Raw genomic sequence first — 25,874 nt, 5'->3', positions numbered from 1 at the left:
ACGAATATCCAGCAATAACAAACTTCTCAAAGCAGCATTGTTTCTGACTAGGCTACTTCTGAGTTAGCTAATTTTAACATGGCAGGGATGTCACTTCTTTTAAATTCCTATTTTTCAAAGTATAAGGGATTGAAAGATACGTTTATTTTCATCACAATTTGGAGACTTAGTATGTATAGGTTTCAATGTTTGCACCTAAACAAAGTTATTATTAATTCTGTTCTCCATGAGCTTTCTGAGGTATCCTTGTAGAATAGGAATGTGAAGAAATAACTGGTGAAGGTCTATTCTATTAGTAGACAACACGCAGAACTAGCAAAACTTCAGTTCTTCATTCACCTGTTCTTGACGCAGTAAAAGACATTAGATAGTACACGGCCTAAATAACAACTGAACAGAATCATATGATATAGGGTAGTGAATCCTTAACTTCAAGTAAAATCAGGTCAGATGATCATTTCTTTTTGGAGGTAACTTTCAGCCACTGGAGTGAGGGTCAGAGAGGCAACCAGTGAGTTCGTCACAGCACTTCACATAGGTCTGTCTTTACACAGCCTGGATATGATTCTAGGTCACATAAGGTTCCTATGAAAAAGTACCTGGAGAACAACAGAGGCAACTCAGACATGTAAGGTATTCATATTGCCTTCTAAGATGCACCAAAGTGCATTCAAGCACATCCTTTAGTGCAGAACACAGCGGTGAGCACTGTTGGGGAATTGGCAGCTCTACGTTTCAGGCTTCCAGCTGAAATCAGATCATGTGTAGCCTCTGGCAGGAGCTTGACCTAGATGATCTCCAAATGAACTTGTATTTTCCATGTAAAAGAAATGTAGTAGACAAAGTTCCTGCAGGTGACACATATACACACTCAAGCATTGTCACCACAGCAAACTCACTACTATGTCAAATTCAGTCTGCTCTGAAGCTAAGGCTAGGTTTTAAAAAAAATCATACTTCTTTAGTTCTAAGGCCAAGACCTTTATGCTCTGTCCCTTCGGTGCTAAGCAGAAGACAGAAGGACTCTTTAGCATGAATTTAAGATCTGCATAAACATCTTTCATTTCATGGTTTTGAATTTCTGACAAACATTTCTTAGGGAGTCAGCTTTAGGACCAAAGAAATATCACTGACAGCTGCACCTGTGCTAAAACCAGCTGCTGCTGGACACTGACACATTGCTTCTCTCTTGTTATCTACTAATAACACCAAACCACACCAACGAATCCACTTCAATTGCTGAGCACATGAAATGCGAAGAATGGATTTGAGAAACCTATGGAACAATGTGTGTTGGTGTGCAGATTAACCAGAGTCTGGGATGATTAGGCTTGTGTCCACCTCCAAAACGGATGCTCCAATCTACAATCAACACTGCTAGAACTCCTTAGGCTTAGGAGCAACCGAAGAAAACAAAGGAACTGGACAGCATTTTAGAATTGCCTGTCTAAGAAGGATGGGTGGGTAGTTCTTCTTTTGGGCAAGCTGGAAGCCAAGCTGCAAGAAGGCTTAACAGCTGGTTGCCAGTACACAAAGACCAACTCTTGAGTGCACCTCCTCTGAGATAGGAGACAGCAAGGACGACACCACTGGCTTACCTGTGCTGGGAGTCATTCTGATCTGTTGATGGTATTGTCAAACACTCATCATGGCCATGAAAAAGACGTACCACATGCCCACCAAGCAGGTATCCTAAAAAAAGAATGGCATTCTGCCATAAGCTGATGGGAAATTTAGTAAGGAGAACATCTGGTATTAAAAGAATAAACTCAAGAAAAATCAGAGAGTATTGAGAAACACCAAGAGAGATGCATTTGAGAAATTACAAATTCTATGAATTCAAGCCTTAGGCAGAAAAGATTAGAAAGTCAAAAACAGTTTCTAACATGGAAAGTTAAATAGTGTTTCAGAGATGAGTAAGTTCATTATTGAAAGGAAAGGTGAAAATAGTGTTGACTGAAATAAAAAAGAGTTTCAAAAGGAAAGTTGCCACTGTGTTAGGGCAACAATGATTTTCTTATTGTTTAGGTTGTAAATATATCTAATACCAGTTTCCTCAGTAAGCTCCTATAATCTTGCTATGTATTCTCCAGCAAAATCCACACCCAACTGCAGTCATGGCAAAGAAGGGAGGTGCTGGGAAGTGGGATTGTAAAAAGGTTTTTCAGAGCAGTCTTATGAGAAGCTCATCTTCAATGCATTTTGAGCACACACAGGTAACACACACACAGGATGTTCCTCCTGTAGTCCAAAGCGGAAAGCAGAACTACTCTCCAGCATCAATGCGTTGACAGGTGTAGGTGCTGCTCTCAGTAATAATTCAGCTTTCAGAGCATGAGCAACAATCTCTATAGCAGCAGAGTTCAGGGATGGGAAGGAAACACTGCACTCCAAGGACATGGTGACACATGTCGTCTTCAAATTAATTCAAGAACCCAGTAGCAGGACAGAGACCTCTGTTGGAGCTCACATTCTATGAAGAAATGGGATTCTCTCTACATTCTTTTGAAGTGAAACACTGTTCTCGGGAGACATATGGACTTAATAGTATGCTCAGTGTCTGCAGGGGGAATTAAAAAAAAACCCCTCACATGATTCCATCACTTGAGGGACTATCCTAGGCTATTTTGAGTATCGGACTGTAAGAACAGGGGTAAGAAGTCATGCCAGAGGAAAAAAATACATTAGTGTATCATACAGTGACAGTGTGATATTCCTTAGCCTATTTGTATCTCTTTTAACCAAGGGAAGCTTTTCTAAAATGTCTCTCAGATATTCAGAAAAAAAATATTTTCCTTTGTCTTATTGTCTCTCTTTGCATCAAAAACAATGTTAGAGTCATGCATTTAGCATGATGGTTAAGATGCCACTTAGAACACCTGCGTCCCATACCAGCATCATTAGTTTTAAGTTCTGGCTCCATTTTTTACTCTAGCCTCCTACTGCTGTGCAGTCTGGAAAGCAGTAGGTGGTGGGCCAAATTCCTGGGTCCCTGCTGCCCATGTAAGACACCTACATTGACTTCAGCCTGTCCAAAACCAGCAGATGGGAGATGTTAGTTACTGCTTTCTCTGCCTTTCTAAAAAACAAACAAACAAAAATTTCTGAAATTAAAAAAAAAGACATACTGTAAGAGAATTCTTACCAGCCAATCTAGTTAGACAATTAAAACTTGCAGTGATCATATCCTTGAGAAAATTTTCCATCTCATGGTGGTGAGGCCATGCCCTGCTAGCAGGTCATCAATCACAGCACTTGGGCTGTTTCAATCAACATTCCTCTCACACCGAGAAAACTACCAAGTGCTGGTGCTCAGAACTCGTCCTCATGGAAATCTATTGGGGCCATCTTCAGGCAGGAGGAGGGCCACTTACATTCTCTAAGGCTGAAGTGGACTGCTCACCAGCGGATGCTCAAAGGGCATTCTCTAGAGCCGGATGACTTCTGTTGTGAGCCAGAAAGGCTTGTTCAGAAGAAGGGCACTCAGCACCTCCACAGGAACCTTCCTAACACGATTTGCAAACACTCCTCAATTAATCTCCACAAGCCCTCTGTTGACACTTGAGAAATAATTCTATTCCTATTGTGAACATGAAAAAAACTTGGAGATTGAATGAAAACTTTCCAGGGAAAAATTTAAACCCCTGGTTTCCTGAGTCCTGATAGAAGATTGAAGACAGATTAGGGTGTTGGGTCCCTTTTGACATCAAGGGCAAAGGATAAGCCCATTCTGACTATTAAAAGCTTCCTACAAAACTGCTCAAGCAGTTGAGAATTTGTCATTTCCTGACCCTTCGGTTTAGCTGTGCTGCTCTCTGAAGTTGGGGTATCACCCTGACAATTCTCATTTTCCCTTATAGTTTCTTACATAATAGTAAAGAAGGCATTCCTAGGTTGAAAGTACTAGACACAGGATGGAAAATAGGGCTAGAGGCTGAGATATGACTATGTAAAAATTTTTTCCTTCTGTTACAAAGGGCTAAAGTGTAATACCATCGCCCTACAGATCAATGACATCTAAGAAACAGGATATGAGAACAAGATTTAATGGTCTTCTTTCAAACAAAAAATAAAATATTGAGAAAACTTCCTTACTATCATCTTCCCTAAATATAAATACAAACGACAAAATACACTTTTATTATAAAGGAAGTCCTTCCTCCATACAGAGAGATGCTTAGGGAGAAATAGAAACAACATCATCAACTTGGTAAATACTTTCTTCTAAGTCAGCCATCACTGAGGTCTGCACTTTTATAACCAGTAACCATAAATAAAAATAAAAATTCAGTGAGGGAGAGAAGTTGCAGTAACAAAGAGTCCTGGTTGGTTGCACACATTGTTAAAATAGTAATGGGATCCAAAGAAGGAAAAACAATGTTAGAGTTGCTCTTGTAATTGGAAATCAGGCCATGAAATAATCTATTCTAACATCAGAGGAAAAAAAGATCAGGTGAACTAAATCATGCTACCTGTTACCAAGACACACAGGTGGGAGCTAAGTACCAGAAAATGTCAACATGCACAGTATTAGAGACAGTATCAAACTCAGGGCCAAATGAATGTAACAAAGCACACCTTCTTCGATGCTACTTCCTGAACACGTGGGATGTACATTCCAGAGTGTTTGCATAAAGGAGGCATCCACTTGTATGTTGCCATTTGATATTGAGAGATGCTGCAGCAAAAATAGAAATGAGACACGCTTTAAATTGCTGGTTCAATCTTTATAGAAGCAGCTCACCTAGAATTCTAAAGATTAAACACCTTGTCATCTTGCTGTTTCTACGTAGTCTGTGAAAAAATTTCTTTAACGAATCTAGAAGCAGCTTCGAAATGAGACACTTTATTCTGGGAGGAGAGCCACAGCTGCAGAGGTGGCAGACAAGTGTTGACTTCATGTCCTCAGCTGAATGCCTGACTCAATGCGAACTCACAAGTGCCTATGCTCTGGAGGGTAAGAAAACTCACAAATGGGAAAAAATTATTCCAGCATTTGGACATGGCAAAGTAAAATCTGCTGACAGGATTGGCTCTAAGAGAAACTGTTGAGAAGCTTATGCACTAATCTGACATTTCTCTGATCTTCAGTCAACCCAACCACCTGCCAATGGCTCATTGTCAATGACATTTGCTTTATACACCTCCCCATCTTCAAAATCTCACCTGCACCTTCCAATGTTGGCAATAGCCCACATAGTGAAACATTTTAAAATCCGTTAAGCCAAATTTTCTATTTTTCCTTCACTGAACAGCCAAACAGTGTGATAAATGCACAGAAATGATAGTGTGTCAACAGTGCCTGGGGCGTTTTACCAAAGTTTGCCTGACACAGTACCATAATCCACAATCATAATTCACAATGCAATCATCTGACAAGGGGGAAGAAGCTCTTGCCTCTCAGCTGTACTGTGTAAAGGCATCTCACCCTACCCAGGTTGTGGCTCAGTTCTCCACAGCCATCTCTTCTTCTATGAAACACTTCTGAAAGTCAAAGACGCCAATGTTAGGTGGTACTTACAAGGTATCTCTCAGAGGACACACTGACGAGGATGAGGTCATCTCCAATTCTAACTTTCTCTCCCTCAGATCTTTGTTTGGAAGCAGGATGTATGGTCCACCAACAGGCTTCTCCTAAATAAAGGCTTCTTGAGTTAGTCGTTGTTTCATAGGAACTCAATGTCCCCAACTCTTCCCTTCGTTCTCTTTCCTCCTGATGACAATGCTAAATACACGCGTACACACAGACACACACACACACACCCCCCTACTGTCTCCAGGCTTCAATTTCTATTGATCTATAATTAGAACTTCTCTTATCCATATTTACCCTTTTCATTTTTTCCAGAGAAATATAGGGTGTCATGAGGTGTACAAACCCTTCCATATTTTTAAATATGTATAAAATGCTTTTTTCACAGTCCCTTTCAAATCTTTTCTTTTAAGCAGTGACTTCACTGGTACACTGAACAAATACTTTGATCTTTGTTCCATATATGCCATAAAATTCTATTGAAACATCAATAAAGGGAGATTTAAAAGGCCTAAATTTGTAAAGATTAAGATAACAGGGGCCCGGCGGCGTGGTCTAGCAGCTAAAAGTCCTCGCCTTGAAAGCCCCGGGATCCCATATGGGCGCCGGTTCTAATCCCGGAAGCTCCACTTCCCATCCAGCTCCCTGCTTGTGGCCTGGGAAAGCAGTTGAGGACGGCCCAAAGCTTTGGGACCCTGCACCTGTGTGGAAGACCCGGAAGAGGTTCCTGGTCCCGGCATTGGATTGGCGTGTACCGGCCGTTGCGGCTCACTTGGGGAGTGAAACATCAGATGGAAGATCTTCCTCTCTGTCTCTCCTCCTGTCTGTATATCTGGCTTTCCAATAATAATAAAAAATCTTTAAAAAAAAAAAAGATAACAGGTCAAAAATTCACAGCAAGCAGGAGAAATAGACATTTTGGCCAAGAAAAGCAGATGGATACTTTAAGCCAGGAGAAAGCTAAACTTCAAGTTTCTGAGTTAGAAAATGGAAGAGAATAAGTTACTAATAAAAATAGCCATTTCTCTTATGGATTCCCTAGAGAAGTATCGGGAATTGGAGGCAGAGGTGGTAAATAGGTTGAAAACAGAATGGGTTGAAAACCTTGAAGGTGTATTCAAACACCTAGGTCCCTTTATTCTGCATACCATATGACTCTTTTTACGTTCTAGCGTATGAAATTTAATCCATGCAATGGCCATCCTTTAATGCCTTGGTTTTGAATATATCAAGTGTTGCCAAATAAAGGAGGAAAGACCCTTGATGAAAACAGAATGATTGACTGTCTACATCTCATTAGGAAAGCCCCAGTTTCTCTCCCTCTGCTTCTACGTCTCAACTTCCACCATGCCAGCTGCAAAGGACTTCCCAGACTTGAGCAATGCTTTTTAGGGAAGCAAAAGCACTCCAGGATAAAAGATACTTCAGGGAGGTGTGTTTCCAGTGAAATTCCGGGTCTTTACCAGATTACTCCAAAGCAAGGTTTATCACTGGCAAATTAAAGTCAGTTGCCAGTGTTTTAGTTGCCTGATCTAAAAATGAACAAGGATCAAGAGTTACCTAAACACCTGAGAAACCTCTCCAACAACAGGAAGAAGACAAGGAAACAATGGAAGGGGCTTGAAGGAGGTGAAATTAGTAGATAACAAAAGAAAACTTTAAAACAAATCTTACAATTGATAATTTGAGAGAGTTAAGAAGAAGTTACATTTGTGAGACAGCCAGGAGCATATCCAGAAATAGTCCCTTCAGAAAAAAAAAAAAAATCTGGAAAAAATAAAGAAACAAGACTGTGGTAGGATAAAGTTTAAAAGTTCTCCTAGAGTAAGAATGAAAAAATGTTACAAAAATCATTTCAAGAGATTGTGATACAATGGTTTGAAAAAATATGGCTCCTGATCTTACTCAGATGTTGAATTGAAGCATTGAAGACACAAGCTAATGGTACTAAGAGGGTAGTAATTTCACCTAATATTTTTGGCTTAGCAGGGGTTTCTGGGTGAGGTCCTTAGATCACTGGTGTGCACCCTCACAGATTTACTGTTCTTGTAAGAGGTTTGCTTCAAAATTTCAAATAGACCCTGTCACTCTGCTTCCCGGTTCATCAGGTGCTCATTCCTTGATCCATGCGCCATGCCCACCATCGCTACCCTCATCAGATGCTCAATCACAAATGTTTTGGACTGTGGACCTCCAGAATCATGGGGCCCAAATGAACTACCGGCCTTCCGAAATAGCCTGCATTTCATTGTAGTAACTAAAATCTGACGGATACATCCAGATAGCAAGAATGGAGAAAACAAAGGATGGAATAAACAAAAGTATTAAAACAGATCTATAGGCATTCAGAGTCCCTGGCACAGGGAAGAACAGAGACTCACACCATAGTCCATTCTTGTGAGATGTCAGGATAGAAAGGATCTGTGCCAAGACAAAGCACTGTGGGATTTCAGATACCAGTACAGAAGAGATAATCGTAGTAGTTTAAAAAAAAAAAAAAACCTAACAACAAACAGATCATATACTCAGAATTGGAATCAGAACATAGACTCAACAGCCAGATTATAAACTTTGGCAAACTAAGGCAAAAATTTTTTTCATTACAAACTTATACAACTATGAATTTCTCATAAAACTGGAATTGTGAAATTTTGACAATTTACTTTCCCCAATTTTTTATCCTGTGAAAGCTTCCAGATGATGTTCTTCACCAAAATGAAGTGATGAATCAGGAGAAAAAATATGAGACCAAGGAAGCTTGTTTCTAGGAGAGAGGCAAAGAGTTCCCTGGATGATGGTAGGTATTTCAAAAAAGAAAGTTGTAATTTGAATTACAGGCAATGTGAATATATCCAAGCAGTCAATATTTACAATCATACAGGAAGGTTTGGAAATAAATGGTCGGGTCACAAAAAAACTGAAAACACCAGACAATTATTATCCACTAAAAAAAACCCAAAAAGTAACACAAAACCCTGATAAATAGTGCATTGTATTGCTCATCTGCAAGTAAAAGACTAATGTAAACTATTTATATTTGGGAGTTACATAAAAACAGGTGTCTGTACACTGGACATGTGGGAAGAGAAAACAGAAAAGAGTGGCATGTGAGAGCTGCATTTGAATCAGGATGTCAGTATGTAATACCTAATAGGAGAAAAACCATAGAAATCAGTATGAACATATTATTTATAAACAAATGGATAACAATGCTAGGACAGCTTAAGTGGATGCCCCAAGAAGTAGGTATACTATATAGAGTCGAAGGATAGAAGACTGGTATTTTTGGAGTACAATTTATCTCTTTAAACTATCTATGGATATCAGTATGATTATATTTAAAATTACATGGTTACATTACTAACTTTCGCATTTGAAAAGCAATGTGATATGCTTATCTTTCATGTATTGTGCAGGCTCAGCAGGGCATATCTGGGGTTAATACAGCCTTGACAAAGTACAATAGGAAGAATGTATTGGTTTCTTACCACTGTTTGTACTCTGGAGCCCAAGCATGGAGTAGCCCTCCCCTGAGTAGATACGATGGGCCCATTAATGACCCTATAATATATGAGAGCTGTCTGATTTTTTCAAAAAACATCTTTCCTAAATTTTAAAGGTCTATCCAAATCTTAAAAACAATAAATTTTAAGAATAGAAAGCATTTTACCAGCATCAACTGTAAATTTAATAATTCATCAACAGTTAAATTTAACTAGAAAGCATTTCACCAGCATCAACAGTTAAATTTAATAATTCAGCTCCTATTCATGTGCATGGAGAAAAATTCTAGACTTATTCAAGAAATTGCCCATAATGTTCACCTTTCACAACTCAGTGACTGAGCAGTCTAGTTGTTTACAACTCTGAAGAGGTTTCTAAGCCAAAAGTACATTCATGGAATTATCCACATAGGAAACAGGATACTATTCTGCTTCTGGGTGAATCGCCTCCAGTACTGAGGAGGTGTGAAGTCAGTTATTTTAGCTTGTCATGAAGACCCAATCCATACTTTGCCACAGTCGGCTTCTGATGAGACAACCCAAACTGGGGCTGGCTCATGTCCTGTCCTGGCTCACAGGCAGAATTCACATCAAGTTTGGTTTCCACAATTTAGAAAAAAAGTGCTGAAAAAAGTAAAATTTGCTTTGATTTTTCTCTATCTTTTTCGCAGTTCTATTAATTAAACTAAATTTCTTTGAGGCCAGTGTGGTGGTATGAGTAGCTAATCGTCTGCAGCATCAGCATCCCATGTGGGCACTGCTTTGAGTCACAGCTGCTCCCCTTCTGATCCAGCTCTCTGAGATCATGTCCTGGGAAAACTCTGGAGGATGGCCCAAGGACCTGAGCCCCTGCATGCACATGGGAAACCTGGAAGCAGCTCCTGGCTCCTAGCTTCAGATTAGCCTAGCTCTGGCTCTGGCAACCATTTTGGAGAGTGAACCAGCAGATGGAAGATCTCAGTCTCTGCTTCTCTTTCTTGAACTATGGCTTTCCAGTAAAATAAATACATCTTTTTAAAAAACAGATTCTTTGAACACCTAATGAGGAAGTGATATTTCTTCCAAACTCTCAAAAAGTACAGTCATTACACTGATTGAGCGGAACAGTAATATGAGTTTTCTATGTTCCAAGACTGATGGCTGGTCTTATGTAGAGAGGCCAACTTACATTCAAAGAGTGGCACTGGACTAATTTTGTCATTTTCAGTGAAGATGACAGCATCTTATAGAGGAAATTATTTTTAGACAGACGCTAGGTGTAAATGAAGAAATCTCAAAAATCAAATACAGTATTATGTGGGCAGAGGTACGTGCACTCTTCTGCACTGCAGAAAAAATGAGAGGTTCTTCCACACTTTCAGGATGCCACTGTGTAAGCTGCATAAACAGGGGGGTGCATGTGGTTTACACTCCACACTTTTCTAAATCACGTACACAATCAGATGGCCTAGTGCTTTCCTTTATGATATGACCAGTTTTAGAACAACATAGGCTTTCATTTGTTTGCTACTCTATTTACTGAAAAATTATTTATTGAAAAATTCCACGATACTGAAAAACTGAGTTCTAATTACATTCTTCCAAAGTGGGACATATTTTCTCTTCTCCAGTCCCTTTGCCTTGCCTGCAGCTCCAGTGTGGGTCCTATCTAATGTTTTTATTTTCCAGTAAGTTCTTATTCTTCTTTAAACCAAGACCAGCTCCTCATGTTGGCAGTTAACAGTCACAATTGGCACATGGCCCAGTCTTTTAAATGGAGCAAAAATTCTATATGTAATGCATTTGACAGGTGGTCAAACTGTGCAGAATACTTAGTCATATAGAGCCTTTACATCCCAAGGCCAGTTGCTCCTCTGCAGGCTACAAGCAGATGTTATAAAATGGTTTTATTGGAGGGCACGATGCAATAGGCTAGTGGCTAAATCCTTGCCTTGCATCCACTGGGATTCCATATGGGTGCCAGTTCTTGTCCCAGCTGCTTCACTTTCCATAAAGTTCCCTGCTTTTGGCCTGGGAAGGCAGTAGAGGATGACCCAGAGCCTGGAGACCCTAAACCCATGCGGGAGACCCAGAAGAAGCTCCTGGATTTGGATCAGCTCAGCTCTGGCCATTGCGACCACTTGGGGAGTGAACCAGAGATGGAAGATCTTTGTCTCTTCTTTGTAAATATGCCTTCCCAATAAAAAAAATTTTTTTAAATGGTTTTAATGGGGTGAGAAAAAGTCTTGTAAACATCTGTCCATTGACCTGTTGTTCTTTGGGATAATCCACAGAAAGATGTGCCACCTTTGTTATTGCAATTTTTGAGTATTTTTGAGTATTTGTAGGTTGCGTCTTAGTCCTCTGTTCTTTATTTCTGATTCTAGTGAAAAGCAGATCCATCTTCATCACCTCCTTCCCTAGGTCCCTCTTCTTGCCTGTCAGTGTTTTCACTACACTCCCTCTTCTCCCTGCTCCACACTCAAAGGAACAAAAGAAAAGCAGTTGTAGCGCTCAGTGGTTCCCAGAATGTACAAAGGACACTCTGGGTGGTGAGATGCAGTTACAAAAAAAAGTTCTTTTTCTTTTTGCCACTCTTTAAAGCCTTCTGATTCTATTGGAGAAAATTTTAATTTTTGTACTAGTGTATCCTTGTCACTTTTCTGATATTTGCCAATATCTCCTTAAGTATCCAATGACATGGTTTTCTTTTCATTGTATTTACTTCTAGGACAAACAATGTCACCTTTGCTGATGACAAGGATACATTTCTTTCTGTAAAATTTTAAGTACAAAATTAGAAAATACAAAGAAAAGTTAATATAAAAGGGAATCTCCTTTGACAATGAAAATATCAATAACTCAATTAATGTTTGAAAAACACTGCTTGGGTCCGTCATGATAACATAGTGGTTAAAGTCCTCGCCTTGCATGCTGGGATCCCATATGGGTACCGGTTCTAATCCCGGCAGCCCTGCTTCCCATCCAGCTCCCTGCTTGTGGCCTGGGAAAGCAGCTGAGGATGGCCCAAAGCCTTGGGACCCTGTACCTGCGTGGGAGACCCGGAGGAAGCTCCTGGCTTCAGATCGTACCGGCCATTATGGTCAGCTGAGGACTGATTCATGGGACAGAAAATCTTTCTCTCTGTATATCCACCTTTCCAATAAAAATAAATAAATCCTCAAAAAAAACATAAAAGAAAAACACTGCTTGAGAAATAGTTCATTCAGTGCTGACTAAAATGGACAACCTTGATTTAGACAGTGTGCTTTATTTCCCAAGCCCTTATTGTGCTGCCTTTATTTATTTGGCAGTTATTTAGTATTACTGGTTCCTATCAGGAAAAACGTGTCTACTTTTAGTACTGAAACCTAAAAATTGTTTTGACAGACCCTTGCCTAAAACATTATGTTTTCCTTTTCAGTTGCTCTGTTTCTAGCATACTTTCATTAATGGTATGGGACCTGTTGACCACAGTGCTTTCAAATTCCAAATAAGTAACTTTCATCACCCATTTCAATCCCTCTGCCCAAGACCTCAGTGAGCGGAGATGTGGGAACAGACTCACCTGTGGCATGTTCCCGCAGACCTACATCAAATGCAAGTTTATCTGTCTGAGATCTTGACGTAGTCAAACAGGTTAGATACTGTGAAAGCAGAGCAGAAGACAGTGAAGTCACACACTTTGGCTGGGTCTTTCTCATCACGAGTTAGCATCCACTTCATTTCAGCAATGAGCTGCTGAAAGTTAACTGGTGCCAGGTTTTTGGGAGACAGCTTTTACAATCTGCTTAATATTTCAGACATTCTTATCTGATGACCCAGTTATTTAATGTATAGGGCCAAATGTTCTAGAGATAAATCTGAAACACTAAGGTGTTTTTAGCTCATAAATTCCCTGAGTAACTTTAACATGGAGAACAAAGTAAATGGGACATCAATGACCAAGAGCAATGGTAAAACTAGATAAACACTGCCATTTCTTTTCATGCAATATTATAGCACAAAGTGCACTCACCAAGGTGTTCACTCACATAGCATAATGTTTATGGTACATTGAACTAAAAGGTAATATGCAGAACACTTGCATAGTGACAAGTACAAATGCCCAGAAACCATATTGAAGGGATTTATACAAAACTGGTAACAGAAGCTGTCTTTAGATGGGGTAGCAAGAGGACACCATGGAAAAGTCCTTTACTTCTATTCGCTTCATTTTAAAATCTTCTTATGAGATTCATAAATTAGTAAAGGTGATTTTTCCTGATTACAAAAATACATGTGCAAATACAACTTAAAATGATTTGAAAAATATTTTGGTAAAGAGACCAACAACAGCCTGTTGGCTTCCTCTTTTCTTGATGACCACAGTGGCATATTCTAAATTGGGAGGCAGCTAAGCACTTGGAAAGCACTTTCTGAGTTGTGAGTCTAATTGCTTTCAAGAAAGAGATAGCAAATCACTGTATTCTACAAAGTCCAATGCCACATTCTTTACTCCTAGAGCTGCTTTTAAGAGGAATTAGCCAGAGTGCATGGGACTGTTTTAGAGGAGGAGTTAACTTCATCAGCAGTAATGTAAGCTTTCCTCTCTCTGCCAGGATGTGAGCTTGAGCTTTTAAAGCCAGTGAGAGTGTGCTATTCAGAGTTCTGTTTATCCTCTTTGGGAAGAACAAAAGGTGTTAGATTTAGTGAATCTTAGTGGAAGTCCCAGATTTGGAAATATTAAAAAAATCACCTCTTTATTCCAGAGATTGTAAGGAAATAAAGTCCCTCCCTCTCCCATTCCAACTCAAAATACTCTCCCCTCCTACTCATGCAGATTTCCACTTGGTCATATTTGCTTTGCCTTTTGCCAGGAAGGACTACAACAGATGAATGTTCAAGTGGAGAAGGTCAACTTCTTACTAGTGCTCAGAAAAAAAGTGCCGAGATAAATAAATTATTTAAGAGGCAGCTGCTGATCCTGCTGCCAACTTGCTAGTTCAAAGTTTGAAATGAACTTTGCTTCATGTTGCAGGTGTAAATGTGTGAAAATAAAGTATCAAATTAATGTGTCTGCTTTCCACCAGGGCTAGACAAAGACGACAAATCTTTCTTAATTGACAGTAAGCTAGGGGAATAAACTAAGGGATTGAGAATAAATGGTAGGTGGTTTGGCAGCTATCATGCCTATTTGAGATCATAATACTCTTAGTACTTCTTGCAAAAGATCTGCAATATCTGTATTTTATAAGCTGTTTTTTAAAGCTCTTAAGTTTGTTTTAGGTTATACTGCATTATCACAGTTTGAATTAATTCTATTTCTAGAAACCTGATTAGTAATCTGATCATATTTATGCAACTATCTTGTCCCTTATCTTTCTCTTGCCTCTGAATTAACATAATACTTTAGAATTCTTCCAAGATTGAAAGCAATACATATTACTCCATTTCTTTTAGCTAGGTAAGAGGAGAAATGTTTCAAAAAATCCCACTGAGTATTTTTCCCCCTTCTATGCTGGTTATCTTTGTATACCAAAGAAATGTTATTCCTTGGCTCATTTGGTCATTCATAATTCTGACAAGTATTTATTGAGCATCTAGCATGTCAAATGCTTGCTGTCCATGGCGTTGTTAGGTTCAGCGAAATTAAAAAATGACACAGCTCTTTTACTCTTAGAGAGTCAGATATGAATTGAATGGCAATACATAAATGCAATTAGAGGTAATTATGAAGGAAATTCTAGTACAATAACATGATATTATTGACATCCTGATTTGTTCCTGTAGTTAAGCTGGTATTATTAGTCTCTCGCATTCCTCCCCTACCCCTAACCTTTCACCTCTCTATACGGTGAAGGCCGATACCTAGATGAGCTTACCATTCCACTGAAAGAGTGCCGCAGGAGTATTGCATGGCCATAAAGCAGGGTCCTGTGGCCCCCTCCTTGCGCTGCCTGTGGGAAGGAGTGAAGAAAACTGTCATTTCATGTCAGATGAGGCTTCTCTGACCACAAAGCAGCACAGGAATTTTGGGAGGCAGACTACAAGGAAAAGACCCATGACAAAGCTCCCAAGGAATTCATTCTAGAAGCGAGTGGCTGGTGGATGGGTAGGAGACTCAGGATCGCAGCCATGCAACATCTTTGGGGAGAGGGCATGGGGGCCAAGCCTCTCCTCCTGTCAGGCCCTGCCCAGGATCAGCAGAGACACAGAGCTGTTCTACCGGAGAAGCATGTAAATGACATGATGCTACTTACCTTCCTTTGAAACTTCTCAGAAGCATTCAGAGTGAGAAAGAGAAACACATGTGATGTAACCACAGCCTAATGATAGAGAGGCAGCACGTCGGGCAGGTTGACTGGCACGTTCTACACCCTTTGAGACACTAGTCCCTTCAGCCCACTCACTTAAATGGATCATCTTTACACAGATTTCACCCATTGGAGATGACTCTAAAATCCAGGATGTTGAAATGATAATGACAAACAGGCCCTTCAGTTGAGAGACCACATAGGTATCTTCTCTGGTTGGTTGCTCAGTGGCTGCCCAAAGAGTGGACAATGCAGGCATGAAAGGAAGCCATTCGTGTCTGTTCCTTACTTTTTCCTTTAATTATAGTCACAAAACACAATGCTGAATTGATGTTATTACAGGACATGAGACAAATCACATTTTTCTAGTTATTGGTGAGTAGGTAGCCTAGAAGACAAGTCTATAGAAAGTTCTAGAATTTTCTGTCATGAATGTTCGCATCCTCTTACCTAAAATCTTTCCTTAACATGCTAACCTGTCCTGAGGTAGCCAAAGTTTTTTGATCACACATTCATTTTGGAAGAAAATATTTGAGCACAGGCCCTTTCATCTACAAATAGGTTCAAAAAGATGACACATGGCCTGAGATAGAAATTAATTACTGAGAGAAATTCTAACTTCTTGATGTGCGTGTCACAGGTATGTTTCATACTCTGAATTCTAAGCTGGCAGCAAACAAGCTATGTAAGATTCTGTTCCTGTCCCACTTCAGTCTCCAGTTCAGCCTACAACAGAGCTGGTTTCATTTCCTCTTTGGATTAACAGAATCCATCAAAGAGATAGGGTCTTATATCATACAACAAGTCTGGAGAAAGCAGATAAATATGATATGCTCAAAAAGGGCTGATAATTAAACACAGACATGGTGGTGTTTCCCCCACAGCTATTGAGATATGTAAGTTATCGTGTCAGAATTACAGTAGTCTTCATAACATTTTCAATCTTCTTAAAATCACTTGTACTAACTTGGGTTTCTGTGTTTATAAATGTGTCAACAGCTTGTGTTAAAATTAGACATACTAAATGTTTTCACATCTTGTCACACTGACTGCAATTGTGCCTATATGCTTGTATTCTTACCCATGATGGCTTACATTAAGGGCTTGTATTAACACACCAGCTCTATGCGTCAAGTTAAATGATTGGCTTGGATGGTCTAGTGTTAACAATGGGTCACATCTTCTTCTACTGAAAAATCAAGAGTCAAGAGTTGCTGAACTAGGCATTGCAGTACAGGAAGTGAAGATGTTCCATAGGCTGCCTGCATCCCACATTAGAGTGCCTAGTTCAACTCCTGGCTGTTCTGGGCTTTGGCTCCCAAATTCCAGCTAATGAACCTGGGCAGTAGCAGATGATGGGTCAAGTGTTTAGCTTCCTGCCTCCCAGTGGAATACCTAGATGGAGGTCTTGGCTACTGGCTCCAGCTTAGCCGAATCCTTACTGCTATGAGCATTTGGGGAGTGAACCAACAGATGAAAGATTTGTCACTCCCTTCTCACCCACATTTTTACTCTTTTACATACATAAATCTTTAAAAGTTGCTGACGTCAAAAGAGATGCCAAGGAACTTTTATTCTTTCTTCTCTGGCACTGAGACTTTATATGCCTTATTGACAGTATTATCGAAGAGCCAGAGGCACTTATTGTCCCGCTGGGAGTGGATGGGAGGTCTGTGCACAGAACCCTGGGGCCTTTCTGTGGGCAGACACATCCTGAATCCTCCCTTCTCAGAGGCAGTGGATACTACTGTGCATCATAATCATGTGAACTCTGAGACTGCTTCATGAGGCATGAATGAGGCCTGAACACTTATTTCTTAAAAGATTTATTCCCTTTTATGGGAAAGGCAGATTTACAGAGAGAAGGAAACAAAGATCGTCTGTCTGCTAGTTCACTCTGCAAGGGCCAGAGCTGAATTGATCTGAAGCCAGGAGCCAAGAACTTCTTTTAGGTGTCCCACATGGGTTCAGGGTCCTAAGGTCCTACTGCTTTCCTAGGCCACAAGCAGGGATCTGGATGGGAAGTGGCACATCCAGGACACAAACCGGCACCCATATGGTATTCCAGTGCTTGCAAGGTGAGGATGAGCCACTAGGCTGTCATGACAGGCCTGAAAATTTGCATTTCTAACAAGTACCAAGTGTCATTGGTACTGCTGGTCCAGGGATCATGTTTTCAAAACAAGTGCTTTAAGGAAGTAATTATCTTCAATGCTAGAATGGCATAGGAGCTGCACCAGCAGAGCCTACAGCTCATCCTCACAACTTTATAAGGTAGAATGACTTGCCCTCATGTTGCAGCTGAGGGATATGATGCTCAAAGACAGGACCTTGCGTTATGTTTTGTTTGTTTTTAAATACTTACTGATTCTGCTTTAAAGTCAGAGACAAAGACAATTTTCCATTTGATGGTTTACCCCCCACTTCCCAATAGCCACAAGTCAGGCTGAAGCCAGGAGCTTCATCTGGTTTTCCCATTTGGGTCCCTGGGCCTAAACATGTGGGCCATTTTCTGATGATTTTCTTAGGCCATTAGCAGGGACTTGGATTTCAAGTAGAGCTTGTGGGAGACATGCATCACCACCTGCAAGGGATGCTGGCATCAGAGGCGGTGGCTTTACCTGCTACACTATGATACTGGCCTGCCTTAGGTTTCAGATGTTGTGTGGTAGTATAACTTGACCTTTGGATGAACATTACAGTTTGAGATAATTTGGCTCTCATTTTTATAGTATCAATTTCCATTTGTGTGTAAAACCCATAAGGGAAGAATAGAAGATATCTCCTTGGTTCCCTTCATGGTGACCAACTTAGTAACTTCCAATCACATGACAATGGTCTAAGTGCTGTACAGCAACTGCCTCATTTTATCTTCTTCATTATCACTTCAGAATGACTGTATTAATCGCCCTTTTCTTTACAGTTATGTAAACTGAGGGTTAGATTGAAGAATTTATTTAAAAATCTTAAGTTCAAATGTAAGGCCCACATTGAATACCAATAAAGATATCAAATAATATCATATACTATCTCTTTTACTATGTTTTTGGTAGGAGAATTAAGACTTACTTTAATTTAAAAAAATCAAGCTGTAAATTGAAACAGCATATCCACTGAAAGAAGTGAAGATCAATAGTACTAAAATGCAAGCTGGGGAAAGAGGGTGTGTTAAGGAATAATTTAAGAGTAGATTGTTGACAAGTAGGTGGGTAGTTCAGAGAGTATGTGAAGGGTGGATGTTTAGTCTTGTGGTCAAGGTGTTGGGTCAGTCACCTGTGTCCCATACCATAGTCTGAGTTTGAACCCTAGCTCTGGCTCCTTATTCCAACTTTTAAGTGATGGGGAGGAGGCAGTGGTGATGGTTCAAGTAATGGGGCTTTTGCGCCCTGTAAGGGCAACCTGGATTGAGTTTCTGGCTCCCAGTTTGGCCCTGCCTCAGTTACTGTGGGTATCTGGGACATGAACCAACAGATTGCTGGCCTGTCCCTGTCTTCATGCCTTTAAGATAAATAAAATTTATTTTTTTAAGTTTTGGAAAATTTAGAAATAAAAGATGCTTATTTTGGTGCAAGAACTGTCTGAAATCCATGTATAATTCTTTTTAAAAGAGATGTATTTTTTTATTTGAAAGGCAAATTTACACAGAGAGGAAGAAACAGAATTCTTTCATCCCCAAATAGCTGCAAAGGCTGCAGCAGAGCCAATTTGAGGCTAGGAGTCAGAAGTCTCCCCTGGGACACTCAAAAATTTGCAGGGGCCCAAGGCCTTGAGTCCTCCTCCACTGCTTTCCCAGTCCATAAACAGGTAGCTGGATCAGAAGTGGACATGAATCAATGACAGAAAGGGATGCCAGTGCTGCAGGCAGATTAGTGTGCTATACCACTGTGCTGGTGCCTAATTTTTTCATAAAATACATTCTGCATAAACTTCTTAAAGATGGCCTCATATGCCTCAATTTCAAAATACCTTTGGCATAAAAATAAACCTGTCTTTGAATTCTCTTTTCTATAAATATTTGAAATACTGTCATACTGGTGGCAAGAAAGAAAAATCCACATGCGAAAAACCCTGGAAATGGAGAACATGACGTGCATGTTAGAATCAGTGAATGCAAACAAGTTATGATGCAGGTGCTATGGTAGAGTGTTAAGCCTCTACCTGCAGCCCCAGAATCCCAGATGGGTCCAGTTCAAGTCCCAGGTGTCTTGCTTCTCATCCAGTTCCCTGACAGTATGTCCGGGAAAACAATAGCCCAAGTCCCTGGGACCCTGCACCCATGTGAAGATGCAGATGAAGCTCCAGGCTTTGGCCTGGCCCAGTTCTGACTGTTATGACCACTGGGGTAGTGAACCATGTGATGGAAGATCTCGCTCTCCGGTTCTGCCTCTCCATGTTTTTGTAACTGCCTTTCAAACAAATAACTCAATCTTAAAGATGCAGGTCCAGGGCATTTGGAGCACACATACAGGGTTAAGACTGATGGACTCAGTGGGTGGACTCTAGTCAATGACCAACAGAACATGGAAGGTTTCTGAAAGAAGAGTGTCACCATCAAAGATGTACCTTAGAAAGGGAATATAGATGGTGAAATGGTAGGTGAAATGGTAGGAGAAATGGACGGGTCAGACCCTTGTTGACTACAGGAGGAGGGCTGCATTGAAAAACCCATGGATTCATTATTACTCCTCTATCTCTTACACCCCACAGTCAATCCAAAGTATCTTCTCATGCTGCTTTCAAAATACATTCTATATCCAACCACTCACCCCGCTGCTGCTACCAGTCTAATCTACTTTCATGCCTGGACTATCACAGTGGCCTCCTAACTGTACTCATAGATCTGTTCCTTCCTCCTCCAACAGTCTCGGCTAACATGGCAGTCAGAGCCATCCCGTTAAAACTGTGGGTCACGTTACATTATTTCCTTGCTCAAAATCCCTAATGGCTTCTGTAACACTTAGAACAGGTGTATGAAGTCCTCATTATGGTCTCTAAAATTCTGAAATTTTAGAAGGTCCAGACAGAAAATGCTGTAGGCTTTGCAGGCCAAATATGATTTCTGCCATACAATTCTGTACTTTAAATAATCTCAACAACGTGAAGCTATTCTTACAGAGCAGGCTGTATATGAAAAAACTGTAGACTTGGCCTAGTCTGTAGGCTGGGTTTGGCTGATAGGCTGTAGTTCGCCCATCCCTGCCCTAGTAGACCTGGTCCCTCATACTCTGACTTTACCTTCCAATAATATGTTGTTGTTGTTTTTTTTTAAATTTTAACTTTTTTTATTATTTCAGGATTTCTCACCCTGACCCCAAATCCCTACCATTCCTCAACTCCCCCGTATCATTAAATAGTATAGTATTTCTTAAGCAGTCATAAGTCTATCATTTTGCTATTCAAATGTATCTTGATATTGTAGGCATGGACAATGGCAGAGAGTTCAGCATTCTGTTTTCAAGATACATTCAACAGTTTCATTGAGAGTCCATCTTTGATTTGTAAGTAGAGATGCACACTGCATTATATCTTCACATCTGTATGTAATAGTCTTTACTACAGTTACTATACATTCCCTTAAATGAAAGTTCATAAAGTTAAAAAATAGGAAATTTACAAAATAGCAAAAAAGTATTTGAAGAGTTATTCATCTTATATTTTGCATGAAGGTTGCCCTATATTAAAGAGAACATATGATATTTGTCCTTTGGGTATTGACTTGTTTCACTGATTATAACAACCTCTAGCTGGGATCATCTGGTTGCAACTGGTAGAATTTCATTCTTTTTAACGATTGACTAGTATTTCATGGAGTACATATGCCTCAATTTCCTTAACCACTCTTTTGATGGGCATCTGGGTTGTTTTCATGTCTTTGCTATTGTAGATTCTGCTGCTGTGAATGTAAGGTTACAAATCCCTTTCTCATACAGATTTAATTTCCTTTGGATATATTCCCAGCAGTGGGATAGCTAGGTCATACAGCTGATCAGTTTTCAGTTCTCTTAGCACTCTCCACACCAGCTTTCATAGTGGTTGTACTAGTCTACTCTACCACCAACAGTGAAGGAGTGTACCTTTCTCTCTACATCCATGCCAGCAGGTCTTATTAGTAGAGTTCTGAATGTAGGCCAGTCTCACTGGAGTTAGATGGAACCTCAATGTGGTTTTATTTTGTTTTTGCCTGACAGCTAGGGAGACTGAGCATTTTTTCCTATGTCAATTAGGTATTTGAATTTGTTCTTTTGAAAAATGCCTGTTCATTCCATCTGCTCCAGACACATGCGTCTTTTCTTTTTAAACATGCATGCTCCTACCATAAGGCTTTTGCACAAGTGTGTTCCTCTGATTGGAAAGCTTTTCTTTCAATGTCTTCATGACTAATTTCCATTATGCCTTCATTTTTTCTTGTAATTATGGAAGCCTTCTCTGATTGCCCTTTCTAGAAGATCACTCTTACTCAACATTTTTCATGTTTACTACTTTTCTAAATATTACTGAAATACATGGGAAAACATGCTATTTTAAAAATGCACTTAGTTTTTACCCAGAGAATACATACTCCACGAACACAAAGTCTTTGCTGTATTGCCAACATACCACTTTTATCACTGTCTGGAACATAGGAGGTGCACATTAACTATTTCCTGAATGAGTGAATAATTTGAGGAGGTCTTCTTTATGTCTCCATCTTATAGATGGGAAAGAAGGATCACATTTCTATGGTTGGCTCATAAGCAGTGAGTTTGGGTTTGAATTTTGGTCTAACTGCAAATTCTATTAATTCTTTGCACTGTTTAGTACTCTGGAGTAACATTTCAAGAAAGATGTTATATACAGAATATTGTGTAGACTTGAAGACTAAAACTTTGTAAGGATGAGGTCCTGTCCACACTGAGTGACCTTGGGCATCATCACTAGCAACAGGAAAGTTATCTGGGACTCTCTGGATGGGAGAGAGAAAGGTAAGAATATTGAAAGGCCCTGATGCCATGTTCAGAGGGAAAATGCTCACCTAGACTATTAATTCAATCATTTAATCAGTACTTATAGCACTGATTTCTCTAACAGACACTTCTTTGGGGAGTTTCCAGATGACACTAAGGTACCCAGGAGTATAAACCAGATAAAGCAACCAAGGAGCGGGCCAATTCTGCCTCTCACAAGCCATAAACAAATGTTTTGAGCCTGTTAGAACTCCAAGCCATCAACATGAGCTTTGACACCCAGAGTTGTGTTTGGGAGTCCCATAGTCTAAGAAATATTTGCAGGCTCCAGGCTGAAATAAACAGAAGGTACAAGCCTTGTGGCCCTGTTCCTGGGAGGGCTTGCATGATGAAAGGCCATTTGCTGCCTTGGTGAGTGTGTGTGTGCTTTACTTTCTGCTTCCTTTCACTTGCCCCATCCATCCCATGCTTTCAGGTTACGGAACAGAGAGGGCCACCCATTCCTGACCATGCTGGGGGTCCCTGGAGGTTTGCATTTCTTCTGCTACAAGTGACAATGAAATAATAACGCTACCTTATAAGTCAAAGCAATAACACCAAATAGAGGCGGCAACCAAAAACAAGTGACCCATTGTATTCAGTTAGAGATCATGATGAAAGCATCTACTCATGATAGCTACAAAGTACTACCTTACTAGTCTTTTGGACCAAAATCAAAAACACAAAGCAAAACTTTAGGGCCCGGCGGCAGGGCCTAGTGGCTAAAGTCCTCGCCTTGAAAGCCTCGGGATCCCATATGGGCGCCGGTTCTAATCCCGGCAGCTCCACTTCCCATCCAGCTCCCTGCTTGTGACCTGGGAAAGCAGTCAAGGACGGCCCAAAGCTTTGGGACCCTGCACCCACTTGGGAGACCTGGAGGAGGTTCCAGGTTCCCAGCATCAGATTGGCGTGTACCGGCCCGTTGCGGCTCACTTGGGGAGTGAATCACTGGACGGAAGATCTTCCTCTCTGTCTCTCCTCCTCTCTGTATATCCGGCTTTCCAATAACAATAAAATCTTTAAAAAAAAAAAAAAAGCAAAACTTTAGTGTATAAAATAAAACTCAATTTATGATATGAAAAACTAATAAGTTAAAGAGTGAGAATAGGAATGTTTGCAGATGCTTATTTGCCTATGTTTGACTTACAGTTTTAATGTCATTTTCATTGAAATAGTAATGGAATACTTAGGAATTCAACAAAATCGTTATTTATAAATAATCTGGAAATGCAAACAGCAAGAAATTGCTATGATGAAAAGGAACCAAGTTTTAGGAAATACTAGGAGCAAAATGAGATCATTAGCTTTGGGAGTGATTCAGAAGGAATCACTATATTGCACAATATAGGCAATTCATAAGCAGAATCTGACTACGTGAAAATGTAGCATGATTAAGCAGATTTTTTCAGTAAAACACAAAGAAAGGTATGGTTAGGAAGCATACATATTTGTGTTATGTGGAATAAATTAGCATCATTCACTAAGGTCCACAGGAAACAGAGATGAATTGTGGGTGAATAATATGAGGTTACCTCAAGAGGTCCTGGGAAATGTAGTAAATGAGTTTATTTTGGTGTAAAACATTTTGACATTGTATGTTAGGGGTCTTCATAAAATTCATGGAAATGATACATGATGAATCTGTGGGTGAATTTCAAAAACTTTCTTATGAACTTTTTGAAGGACCCTTATTATTTCATTTTTAAATTAAGCTCTAGAAGTAACATGAAATAGAATGCATAGCCTATATCCTTCATAGATCTACAATTTATTCATCCTTGAAGTAACAGATGTACTAACAACAAAAAGAGACAACTGTGTGAATGTTACTGGTCAATGGTGTTACGGTTGCAGCATCGGTTGTTCCTGACGAAACAAGAGTTGAGTCTGTGTTCCAAATGCAACAGATTTGAGAGGTGGTGTGTGGGTTATAGGAGGCACACCCTTCAAACAAGTGCTCATGTAGAGTGTTGACTATGGAGCAAGTTCAGCTTCCTGTTTGGCTTCCTCTACTAGCTCTTAGTTTTTCTTACACATGTGTCTGCTTTTTCTAACATGCATGGAGCAGTATGTGGAGTTTACTTGAATTCAAGCACATGCTGCTGCCTTCTCAGCCTCTGTAACCGTGAGCCCAAATCTACAGCTTTTCCTTATAAATCACCCAGTCCTGGGTACTCTGCTACAGAAACAGAGAATAGATAGAACAAATGGAAACACTGACATTTAGTACAAAAATTGTTTCACTCTGATGAAAGTGTTACAGCTCACTGAAATATGAAAAAAAGCCTCAAATGAGGTAGGCAAAGATATGAATGATTCATATAAGGATAAAATTAAAGCATCAAAGATATTTTACCTCTTCAAGTAATAAAAGAGGTAATGATTAAAACAATCTGGATGTCTCACTTTGCATCAATGAGATTTGCAATACTTGGGGTGTGTGTAACTTCATGCTGTCAGAGTTGCAATTAAGTTGATGTGATCTTGTGCAAGGTGCATTGAACGCTACACTTTTGCAAAGCAATATGGCAATATATAAAAAGAGCATAAAGAAGTCCATAAGCTTTGTTGTAGTAATTCTACTATTGGGAATAATTCAAGAGAAGCAGAGAAGTAGTCACAGAGTTGTGATAAGAACATTATAATGGGTGCAACAAAGCAAAAAGCCTGGAAAGAAGCTGAATAGAAAAAAAATTGTCTAGTAAATCATGAGGCTTCTTCAGTATGTTCTCTTCTGCAGCCATTAAGGAAGGCAATCACAGAATCTATGTGCAAACAGAAATATTCTTATGATATGCTACTGTGAAAACAGTGGAATACAAAATGTCTGAGACTATTTTACATTTATACGTATGAATGACAAAGAAACCTATAAAATGAAATAATCACTTTGATTGAAGAGCCACTGAACTTTTCCCTTTTCAAATGTTTTTTATACTCTTGCCAATAATCATTTTAGTAAAAATGGTCAACATGTTGCATGTGTTTAAAGGGATGGAATGCTACTGAAGTGTTATGTCTGCTCAAACCTTAGTTGCTGGGGTAGACATTTGGCACAGCAGTTACAATGTTGGTTGTATATACAGCATACTGGAGGGGCTGGGTTCATGTCCCAGCCCTGCTCCTGCTTACAGGTTCCTGCTAATATGTATCCTGGGAGGCGGCAGAAGATGGCACCAACCCAATGGGAGACCTGGATTGAGTTCTGAATTCTTGGTTGGCCATGTCCATCCTTGGCTGTTGTGGGCATCATGGATTATACTAGCAGAAAGGAGGGTACTCATGCTCCGTACGTCTCTCTACCTTTCAAAGGAACAAAACCACTATTTCTTGAGAGTGCAATGTGTTTACCAGACTTCTTGATCAATGGCTTTACCACCCACCTGAAAGGAAGATGGGAATGGCTATCTAGCATTCATGCTCGTTTTCATGTCCTGATTCCAGAGTCCAGCTCTAGCCCTGCGTTACCACAAATTCCACAAATTTAAATTTATTTAAAATACCTCTCTGCCTCTCCTTATGGCTCTCTCAGGATCAGCTACAGACTGAAAAGGAAAAACCTCTTGCCATAGTGGTTTAC

At 39.9% G+C, this 25,874-nt stretch overlaps 1 protein-coding gene across 1 annotated transcript in view; it reads right to left on the bottom strand.

Annotated features, from left to right (window-relative positions):
• The window catches only part of RYR3 (ryanodine receptor 3), a 602,723-nt gene that overhangs the window by 268,142 nt on the left and 308,707 nt on the right, over positions 1-25,874 (bottom strand). The window contains exons 5-9 of the mRNA XM_058666116.1: positions 14,880-14,954; positions 12,584-12,662; positions 5,522-5,634; positions 4,579-4,678; positions 1,599-1,692 (exon numbers count right to left, since the gene is read on the bottom strand). Of these exons, the coding sequence (XP_058522099.1) occupies positions 1,599-1,692; positions 4,579-4,678; positions 5,522-5,634; positions 12,584-12,662; positions 14,880-14,954 (461 nt within the window). The remainder of the gene's footprint in view (positions 1-1,598; positions 1,693-4,578; positions 4,679-5,521; positions 5,635-12,583; positions 12,663-14,879; positions 14,955-25,874) is intronic.

Source organism: Ochotona princeps, chromosome 6, assembly GCF_030435755.1.
Source record: "Ochotona princeps isolate mOchPri1 chromosome 6, mOchPri1.hap1, whole genome shotgun sequence".
Taxonomy (NCBI): Eukaryota; Metazoa; Chordata; class Mammalia; order Lagomorpha; family Ochotonidae; genus Ochotona; species Ochotona princeps.
The sequence above is the reverse complement of the archived record's forward strand: the minus strand, read 5'-3'. Positions and strand labels throughout refer to the sequence as shown.